The sequence below is a fragment of the Oncorhynchus gorbuscha genome, linkage group LG04 (genome assembly GCF_021184085.1).
Source record: "Oncorhynchus gorbuscha isolate QuinsamMale2020 ecotype Even-year linkage group LG04, OgorEven_v1.0, whole genome shotgun sequence".
Lineage (NCBI taxonomy): Eukaryota > Metazoa > Chordata > Actinopteri > Salmoniformes > Salmonidae > Oncorhynchus > Oncorhynchus gorbuscha.
Window position 1 is genome coordinate 30,479,163 of NC_060176.1, and position 11,362 is coordinate 30,490,524.

The 11,362-nt window shown below is 40.0% G+C and overlaps 1 protein-coding gene across 2 annotated transcripts in view; it reads left to right on the plus strand.

Moving 5' to 3' along the window:
- Positions 1-9,067, plus strand: part of prmt3 (protein arginine methyltransferase 3) — a 114,478-nt gene extending 105,411 nt beyond the window's left edge. For both annotated transcript variants that reach the window (XM_046346498.1, XM_046346499.1), the window contains exon 16: positions 8,645-9,067. In XM_046346498.1, coding sequence (XP_046202454.1) covers positions 8,645-8,754 — 110 coding nt within the window. In that variant the 3' untranslated portion in view covers positions 8,755-9,067. The remainder of the gene's footprint in view (positions 1-8,644) is intronic.
- Positions 9,068-11,362: the final 2,295 nt, after the last annotated feature.

An 11,362-nucleotide genomic window follows, 5' to 3' on the forward strand; every position in this document is an offset into this window, starting at 1 on the left:
GGGAGACGGTGTGGCCACATTACCATAACGCTGTTTATATAGTAGCCTCAGATATGAGGTTTACATCTAATTCCCTTTTGAGTTGAACTAAATTAGAAGACCGCCCCTGAGCCCAGTTAGGGTCAGGCAACCTGGGACAGTCCCTTTTCTGCAATTCCGAATTAAACCCAACTTTGAGAAATTCCATGACAATGTTTCTCTCAATCAACCGCCAAATTATCATTCCGAAACGATGTGAGAGAGAGAGAGAGAGAGAGAGAGTCTCTGACTTTTCATTCTTGTCGACCACCACTTCCCTTTTGTCTTACCTTGTTGTTTTGTTTATGCAGTTCTGTGAATTACTTAGTTAGTAATAAATAAATGATTTAAGACAATTGATGTATGGATGACTCATAGTGAAGACTGGGTTCGTGCAGATAACCAACAGTTTACGACGTTTGGAATGAGACTAATGGGAGATAAAAATAAATAATTCATTAATCAAAAGACTATTGATCAGATATGAAAATATCTGAAACGTTATATTGGGAAATTATAACTGTAATCTGAATATTTTCCTTGGTGCCCCGACTTCCTAGTTAATTACGGTTACATGATTAATCAGTTTGATCGAGTAATACTAATTACAGAGAATCTTTGATAAAAATGAAGTCTTCAATTTAATGATTGTAAAGACACGACACAATTAATGAGTTTTCATGAAGAAACTGCATGCCTGTTTTGCGACGGGTCAGTGCAGTATGCTACTGATGTCCGCTGTTGCTGAACTCTGAGAACAGACCCCCTTCATTTTGTGACAGCATGTCTACTACAACTTCCTCAGCCAGCTGTCAAACTAGTGTAAATTTGGTTCCACAAAATTTACTGCTTCAGTGTCAAGCTTTTATCCGGATGCCCCAAACAATCGGAAAGGGGATTCATCAGAAAATAATGACTTTACCCCAGTCCTTAGTAGTCCAATCCCTGTACCTTTTGCAGAATATCAGTCTGTCCCTGATGTTTTTCCTGGAGAGAAATTGGCTTCTTTGCTGCCCTTCTTGACACCAGGCCATTCTCCAAAAGTCTTCGCTTCACTGCACGTGCAGATGCACTCAGACCTGCCTGCTTCCATTCCTGAGCAAGCTCTGTACTGGTGGTGCCCCGATCCCGCAGCTGAATCAACTTTAGGAGACGGTCCTGGCGGTTGCTGGACTTTCTTGGACGCCCTGAAGCCTTCCTCACAACAATTGAACCGCTCTCCTTGAAGTTCTTGATGGTCTGATAAATGGTTGATTTAGGTGCAATCTTACTGGCAGCAATATCCTTGCCTGTGAAGCCCATTGTGCAAAGCAATGATAACGGCACAAGTTTCCTTGCAGGTAACCATGGTTGACAGATGAACGATTCCAAGCACCACCCTCTTTTTGAAGCTTCCAGTCTGTTATTTGAACTCAATCAGCATGACAGAGTGATCTCCAGCCTTGTCCTCGTCAACACTCACACCTGTGTTAACGAGAGAATCGCTGACACTGATGTCAGCTGGTCCTTTTGTGGGATGGCTGAAATTCAGTGGAAAAGTTTTTTGGGGATTCAGTTAATTTGCATGGCAAAGAGGGACTTTGCAATTAATTGCGATTCATCTGATCACTCTTCATAACATTCTGGAGTATATGCAAGTTGCCATCATATAAACTGAGGCAGCAGACTTTGTAAAAATTTATACCACGACTGTGTGTGTATGTATTTATATACGTGTGTGTGTGTGTGTGTGTGTGTGTGTGTGTGTGTGTGTGTGTGTGTGTGTGTGTGTGTGTGTGTGTGTGTGTGTGTGTGTGTGTGTGTGTGTGTGTGTGTGTGTGTGTGTGTGTGTGTGTGTGTGTGTGTGTGTGTGTACTCACAGTACCAGTCAAAAGTGTTAAACAAATCCAAATATATAGTAGCCACCCTTTGCCTTAATGAAAGCTTTGCACACTCTTGGCATAGTTTTGATGTCTTCACTATTAAGTCATAAAAATAAATAAAATCCCTTGAATGAGTAGGTGTGTCCAATCTTTTCTGTGTGCGTGTGTGTGTTAGAGGTCGACCGATTAATTAGGGCCGATTTCAAGTTTTCTTAACAGTCGGAAATCTGTATTTTTGGACACCGATTTAGCCAATTTTTTTTATTTGTATTTATTTTTTTACACCTTTATTTAACTAGGCAAGTCAGTTAAGAACACATTCTTATTTTCAATGATGGCCTAAAAATGGTGGGTTAACTGCCTCGTTCAGGGGCAGAACGACAGATTTTCACCTTGTGAGCTCGCGGAATCCAATCTTGCAACCTTACAGTTAACTAGTCCAACGCAATAACGACATGCCTCTCTCTCGTTGCACTCCACAAGGAGACTGCCTGTTACGCGAATGCAGTAAGCCAAGGTAAGTGGCTAGCTAGCATTAAACTTATCTTACAAAAAACTATCAATCAATCATAATCACTAGTTAACTACACATGCTTGATGATATTACTAGATATTAATCTAGCATGTCCTGCGTTGCATATAATCTGACTGAGCATACAAGTATCTAAGTATCTGACTGAGTGGAGGTAGGCAGAAGCAGGCGCGTAAACATTAATTCAAACAGCACTTTAGTGCGTTTTGCCAGCTAGCTAGTTTGCGCACGTTAATAGCGTTTCAAACGTCACTCGCTCTGAGCCTTGAAGTGGTTATTTCCCTTGCTCTGCATGGGTAACGCTGCTTCGAGGTTGGCTGTTGTCGTTGTGTTCCTGGTTCGAGCCCAGCGAGGAGCGAGGAGAAGGACGGAAGCTATACTGTTATACTGGCAATACTAAAGTGCCTATACAAATGGTATAGAGGGAAATAGTCCTATAATTTGTATAATAACTACAACCTAAAACTTCTTACCTGGGAATATTGAAGACTCATGTTAAAAGGAACCACCAGCTTTCATGTTCTGAGCAAGGAACTTAAACGTTAGCTTTCTAATATAGCACATATTGCACTTTCACTTTCTTCTCCAACACTTTGTTTTTGCATTATTTAAACCAAATTGAACATTTTTCATTATTTATTTGAGGCTAAATTGATTTTATTGATGTATTATATTAAGTTAAAATAAGTGTTCGTTCAGTATTGTGGTAATTGTCATTATTACAAAACAATAAATAAAAAAATCGGCCAATTTAATCGGTATCAGCTTTTTTGGTCCTCCAATAATTGGTATCGGCGTTGAAAAATCATAATTGGTCGACCTCTAATATACTGTATATATATATATATACACAGTTGTGGCCAAAAGTTTTGAAAATGACACATTTCCACAAAGTTTGCTGCTTCAGTGTCTTTAGATATTTTTTGTGAGATGTTACTATGGAAGAATACTGAAGTATAATTCATGGCAAAGGCTTTTATTGACAATTACACAAAGTTGATGCAAAGAGTCAATATTTGCAGTGTTGACCCTTCTTTTTCAAGACCTCTGCAATCCGCCCTGGCATGCTGTTAATTAACTTCTGAGCCACATCCTGACTGATGGCAGCCCATTCTTGCATAATCAATGCTTGGAGTTTGTCAGAAATGTTTGGTTTTTGTTTGTCCACCCGCCTCTTGAGGATTGACCACAAGTTCAATTTTTGGGCCATGGACCCAAAATATTGATGTTTTGTTCCTCGAGCCACTTAGTTATCACTTTTGCCTTATGGCAAGGTGCTCCATCGTGCTGGAAAAGGCATTGCTAGTCACCAAACTGTTCCTGGATGGTTGGGAGAAGTTGCTCTCGGAGGATGTGTTGGGACCATTCTTTATTCATGGCTGTGTTCTCAGGCAAAATTCTGAGTGAGCCCAATCTCTTGGCTGAGAAGCAACCCCACACAGGATGCTTTACTGTTGGCATGACACAGGACTGATGGTAGCGCTCACCTTGTCTTCTCCGGACAAGCTTTTATCCGGATGCCCCAAACAACCAGAAAGGGATTCATCATAGAAAATGACTTTAGCCCAGTTCTTAGTCCAATCCCTGTACCTTTTGCAGAATATCAGTCTGTCCCTGATGTTTTTCCTGGTCAAAAGTTTGGGGTCACTTAGAGAAATGTCCTTGTTTTTGAAAGAGAAGCAAATTTTTTGTCCATTGAAATAACATCAAATGGATCAGAAATACAGTGTCGACATTAAGGTTGTAAATGACTATTGTAGCTGGTAACCGCAGATTTTTAATGGAATATCTACAAAGGCGTACAGAGACCCATTATCAGCAACCATCACTCCTGTGTTCCAATGGCACGTTAGCTAATCCAAGTTTATAATTTTACAGGGCTAATTGATCATTAGAAAACCCTTTTGCAATCATGTTAGCACAGCTGAAAACTGTTGTACTGATTAAAGAGGCAATTGAACCAGCCTTCTTTAGACTAGTTGACTATCTGGAGCATCCACATTTTTGGGTTCGATTGCAGACTCAAAATGGCCAGAAACAAATAACTTTCTTCTGAGACGCTATTCTTGTTCTGAGAAATGAAGGATTTCCATGCGAGAAATTGCCAAGAAATTGAAGATCTCTTACAACGCGTTGTACTCCTCCCTTCACACAACAGTGCAAACTGCCTCTAACCAGAATAGAAAGAGGAGTGGGAGGCCTGTTAGATGAATTTAGTAACTGTGTTCATTAACCGATTCCATTAAACTACTCAGTCTGCTATATCAGAATGTGTAGGATACTGATAGAAATGAAGACAGACAGAGGCCCAGTCTACAATAGTACAATATGTACATTTTTATTCATGGGAACGTTCTGGTCATAAAACCATGTACATTGGTTTATATACATTTCGTCATAAACGTCCCTCCTCCTCTCAGATACAATGGAAATATAGTTCACAAGCCTTCTCACATTGTCTGCCACCTGTTAAACAATCTACTACAAGCCCAAGGTCTCTCCACTCCCTGGGTGGGGACAGAATGTCCTGTAAGGAACACAATATTCCAGCCGGTCTGACGATAGCTCCATTAGTTTCTAACAAGGAACAGAAAGTCCTTGTTCTAATTCTTGACTAAAACTATACACCTTATTTTCAGTATTATGATTCTAATAAGATTCATACATTCATACAGTAACAGAGTACTATTCTGTTTAGTTATATTTCTAACCTAAATGTATACATTATTTAGTAAGTATTCATTAAAAAAAACATAACAAGGCCCCAGTGCACAACTGAGCAAGAGGACAAGTACATTAGCGTGTCTAGTTTGAGAAACGGTGCCTCACAAGTCCTCAACTGGCAGCTTCATTAAATAGTACCCGCAAAACACCAGTATCAACATCAACATTGAAGAGGTTACTCCGGGATGCTGTCCTTCTAGGCAGAGTTGCAAAGAAAAAGCCTTATATCTCAGACTGGCCAATAAAAAGAAAAGATTAAGATGGGCAAAATAACACACACACTATACAGAGGAAGATTGGAAAAAAAGTGTTATAGACAGACAAATCTATGTTTGAAGTGTTTGGATCACAAAGAAGAATGAAAATGAAAAGATGCTGGAGGAGTGCATGTGATGGTCAGGGGGTGCTTTGGTGGTGGTCATGTGGGAGATTTATACAGGGTAAAGGGATCTTGAAGAAGAAAGGCTATCACCCCATTTTGCAACTGCATGCCATACCCTGTGGACGGCACTTAATTGGAGCTAATTTTCTCCTACAACAGGACAATGACCCAAAGCACAGCTCCAAACTATGCAATAACTTTTTAGGGAAGAAGCAGTCAGCTGGTATTCTGTCTATAATGGAGTGGCCAGCACAGTCACCGGATCCCAACCCTATTGAGCTGTTTTGGGAGTAGCTTGACCGTATTACATTTACATTTAAGTCATTTAGCAGACGCTCTTATCCAGAGCGACTTACAAATTAGTACGTAAGAAGTGCCCATCAAGCCAATCCAACTTGTGGGAGGTGCTTCAGGAAGCAACAAATTGACAAGTAGAATGCCAAAGGTCTGCACGGCTGTAGTTGCTGAAAATTGAGTTTTTTTTGACGAAAGCAATGTTTGAAGGACACAATTATTATTTCAATGAAAAATCATTATTTATAGCCTTGTCAATGTCTTGACTATATTTCCTATTCAATTTGCAACTAATTTCATGTATGTTTCATGGAAAACAAGGACATTTCTAAGTGACCCCAAACTTTTGAACGGTAGTGTGTATATATTAAAGTAATCCGCTGATTAGCCAGCTCAGCTAATGAGCCAACGTGACGTCACTTTATATGAGGAATTAGCAAGCATTTTGAAACATCCACAAGTTTGAGGTAGTGTTTTTTCTTAATGTATGTTTTGGCTACAAATATGAGTATAGGACGAGTCAACAACATTATTTGTGTATGAGTTAAAGGGATACTTTGGATTTTGTCAGTCCCTTCGCAGTCATTGTGCTAACACTAGTTAGCATTGGGTCGTGAAACTACCTCTATCTTCCTTCATACTGGACTAAGAGACATACAAATAGTATCCAAGACTTCATCTGACTATGGGGAAGTATCCCTTTAACAGAATATTTACTTCTAAAAGTGAGATTTTCACTACATTATTACTTTAAGAAAATCCTCAATTACCTAAAAATGTGTCATTAGTGTTACTGTCATTGGTGTTACTCCCCTACTGGTTGCAGTGGCACAATGTTATAATACTGGTAACAATTATTTAAAGTCATTAGTCATATTAGCTGATTTAGTATGGGAAGTTAATTTCCAAAATGCCATGCCCAAATGCCCCCACAATTCAAGAACGACCCTGTTATTAATACACAGAGAAACCGATACACACACATTCACTCTCATACCCCCCCCCCCCCCCCGCCAAAAACACACACACGTAGGGATACACAAACTGATACACTATTAACTCTCATACCATCCCCCGCACCCACACACACACACTCTCTCCTCCGCTTCCTCTGCTCCAGTGTGTACATCACTCCGCTGTAATGGAGTGGCAGCCTCGGAGCGTGGCGCCCAGAACTTTGCTATGTTGACAGTGTCGCCACAGTGACAGTTCAGATGAGACAGTCATCGGCAGCAGCAGCTTCGCTCAGGGAAACGCCACCATCAGCGTTTTTTTTCTTCTCTCCATGTCCTCCTCTAACCTCCATCAATAGGGAACGCCTGGCATAGAGGAGGACTTGTTTGCCGATTGGGTAAACATTCATTTACCCCCGGCAGACACACGTGGAGTTAATCAAGGTGATTATATGTTGTAATTATCACACCTTCTCCTCCTGCCCCCCCCCCCTATATTGCCAACACACTGTGGTGTACAATTGTACTGAAACACATGAGGTTCACCACACCATCTGGCTATGCACACACACACACACACACCCTCTCTCTCACTGACGCACAGACACTTTCTCTAACTCACACACAAATGCTCTGTCTCTCTCTCGTAGGCACATACCAAAGCACATGGGGCGGCAGGGTAGCCTAGTGGTTAGAGCGTTGGACTAGTAACCGGAAGGTTGCAAGTTCAAACCCCCGAGCTGACAAGGTACAAATCTGTCGTTCTGCCCCTGAACAGGCAGGTTCCTAGGCCGTCATTGAAAATAAGAATTTGTTCTTAACTGACTTGCCTAGTTAAATTAAAATAAAATAAATAAATAAAATATACAGTGAGCTCCAAAAGTATAGGGACAGTAACTGGCGCTCTGCTTCAGCACTTTGGATGTGAAATGATGCAATGAGGTTGAACCATTACACGACATAGTATTGGGACAAATTCACTTGCGTATTAAAGTAGTAAAAAGTGTAGCATTTGGTATTCATAGCACACACTGCTTGTGACTACACATTTGCTGGATGCATTTTCTATCTGTTTTGGATGTGTTTCAGATAATACATTTATTGGGCTCAATAGACATGAATGGTAAATAATGTATTGTGTCAATTTGGAGTCACTTTTACTGTAAATAAGAATATAATATTTTTCTTAACACTTCTACATTTAATGTGGATGCTACCATGATTACAGATAATCCTGAATGAATCGTGAATAATTATGAGTGAGAAAGTTAGATGCGCAAATATCAAACCTCAAGACCTTTTGGGGGGGTTGTGCTATTTGTGCAGCCCGTAGTAACAGATATATAGGGATACTTAAAACATGAACTTAACAATTCTCACTCATGGTTATTTACGATTCACTGAGGATTATCCGTAATCATGTAGAAGTGCTGGAGCAAAAACAACTAAAAATGTGTCACTGTCCCAATACTTTTGGAGCTCACTGTATGTCCCTACACACATCCACTCTTCCACATTCATCAAATCCTTCTCTCTCTCTCTCTCACACACAGGCGCTTTAGAGTACCTGGATTTAATACATTTTACTCTGATCAATTAATGAGTTATTGGCCTGAGAGTATATTCAATGTGCTGATGTTGATATGGCACTCTGGGACTATAACTGAATAGCCCTACTCTTAAACTGCCTAGGAGGGGTTCTGCCTCTAGACTCAGTGTAGCATATTACCATTAATGGTCGAGTTTAGGATTGGGGGAGGGGAAGCTGATCCTAGATCTGTTCCTAGGGAACTTCACCCTGCAGCGCTCCAATACAGGTGAACAGAAGTCAAAGGTTGGTGCTCAGCCTCTCACTTTTATTGTTGGTTTTCCTCTTTAGGGGAGGAGCTTCAGGGACGGATCACCGTACGCAAAAACAAAAAGGACCCCCGCTCGCTGTTCATCACCTTTGACCTCCATGACATGAAGCAGACCTACAGCCTGCAGTGAGTTCACTGATCACATGACTACGATCATCAATAGTGTGGCTGAACTGAAATATTCCCCAGACTTTGCCAAAACAATTAGTATTATTATGGTTGTTATTTTGAAATGTTTAACTCTTATGGAATCAGAAACAGCTTATCTTCATATGGAGCAGTAAATGTAGATAATATAGGGATTTGTTAAAAGAAAAAAATGAAAGTTAGACTGACAGAGTGGTGAGACAGGGAGAGTATGAAGTGTGCTTGAACAACAAGCTGTGGAGTTCACTGCATTTTTAATGCCATACCTGTTAATAAACACATTCCCTCATACAGAATCTGAGTTGATTTCTTGGCAAGCGGCATTTCTCAAAAATGTTTCTACTTTGTTGTGGAAACATTTTTCACTTTTGCACAGAGTCAACACTTTCCTGTGACATTCACATTTTTTCCTGACAAACAAAGTTAGGCTGGATAACACTTATCTTTTTTTTTATTTTTAAGGCAATTTTCAATCAGTTAAAGGTCAAATCTGGTAAAAATGGGCATGAGGGAAATAGTAATAGATTTAGGTCAAATATCCTGAAATTATCATCAAAATTGAGTGGATTATCAAACATACATATATATATATATATATATATATATATATTTTTTTTTTTGAACCTTTATTTAACTAGGCAAGTCAGTTAAGAACAAATTCTTATTTTCAATGACGGCCTAGGGACAGTGGGTTAACTGCCTGTTCAGGCAGGATATGTTCAGGATATTATAATCCGGTGTGCTAGATTAGGGTTGGAATGAAAACCTACATGACGGTAGTTCTCCAGGAACAGGGTTGGAGAGCACTGATGTTGACCCTTTGAGAAAACTGCAGGAGACCACACTCAATCAGAAGAACTAAACCTCGTAAGAATGTGACATTCTGGGCCAGAGATATTGAAACTATAATGTCATTTTTAAGGGATAAAATGTACAAGCAGCCAAATGGGATAGTCACACATTTTGAACAAATTCACTGAATATACTATGATAATATAAACAGACTTTTTGCATACATACAGTACATACTTAGATTAAGTACGGAATAAACATGTTTGTTACTTTTGTCATAATGATTATGCTTTGAGTCATGCATATACAAAGAAAAAGTATATTTTCCATCATTTTGGCCAAATTTGGGCATTAGCGAACAAAAAGTACTTTCCCAGACAGTGTAGAGCCCTTCAACTACACAGCAAGACACTTCTGAACAATAAGGATCTGACATTCTATGGTAGAGATTTGGAACTAAGGGGGCAAGTGTAAATGCAGTTAAAAGTTGAGGTAATGATAGATTTCGGCCATTTTCACTGAATATAAAATAAATGTACACTGAGTATACAAAAAATTTTAAGAACACCTGCTCTTTCCATGACATAGACTGACCAGGTGAAGCTATGATTCTTTATCGATGTCACTTGTTAAATCCACTTCAGTCAGTGTGGATAAAGTGGAAATAGACAGGTTAAAGAAGGATTTTTAAGCCTTCAGACAATTGAGACATTGATTGTGTATTTGTGCAATTGAGGGTGAATCGGCAAGACAAAATATTTAAGTGCCTTTGAAAGGGGTATGGTAGTAGATGCCAGGTCGCACCAGTTTTCACACTCAACAGTGTCCTGTTTGTATCAAGTATGGTCCACCGCCCAAAGGACATCCAGCCAACTTCACACAACTGTGGGAAACATTAGAGTCAACATAGGCCAGCATCCCTGTGGAAAGCTTTCAATAACTTGGAGGGTCCATTCCCTGGCATGGACCCTCCATGCTGTTTTGAGGACAAAAGGGGAAGGGTTTTGCAACTCAATATTAGGAAGGTGTTCCTAATTTTTTGGTATACTCAGTGTACAGTCGTGGCCAAATGTTTTGAGAATGACACAAATATTAATTTTCACAAAGTCTGCTGCCTCAGTTTGTATGATGGCAATTAGCATATACTCCAGAATGTTATGAAGAGTGATCAGATGAATTTCTATTAATTGCAAAGTCCCTCATGCAAATGAACTGAAACCCCAAAAACTTTTCCACTGCATTTCAGCCCTGCCACAAAAGGTCCAGCTGACATCATGTTAGTGATTCTCTTGTTAACACAGGTGTGAGAGTTGATGAGGACAAGGCTGGAGATCACTCTGTCATGCTGATTGAGTTCAAATAACAGACTGTAAGCTTCAAAGGGAGGGTGGTGCTTGGAATCATTGTTCTTCCTCTGTCAACCATGGTTACCTACAAGGAAACACGTGCCGTCATCATTGCTTTGCACAAAAAGGGCTTCACAGGCAAGGATATTGTTTGGGGTATCCGGATAAAAGCTTGACCGGAGAAGACAAGGTGAGCGCTACCATCAGTCCTGTGTCATGCCAACAGTAAAGCATCCTGTGTGGGGTTGCTTCTCAGCCAAGGTCTTCACTTCTCACCGATCTTCATTGTTTAAACACTGCTTCCCATGCTTGTTCAATGAACCATAAACAATTAATGAACATGCACCTGTGGAACGGTCGTTAAGACACTAACAGCTTACAGATGGTAGGCAATTAAGGTCACAGTTATGAAAGCGAAAGACACCAAAGAGGCCTTTCTGCTGACTCTGAAAA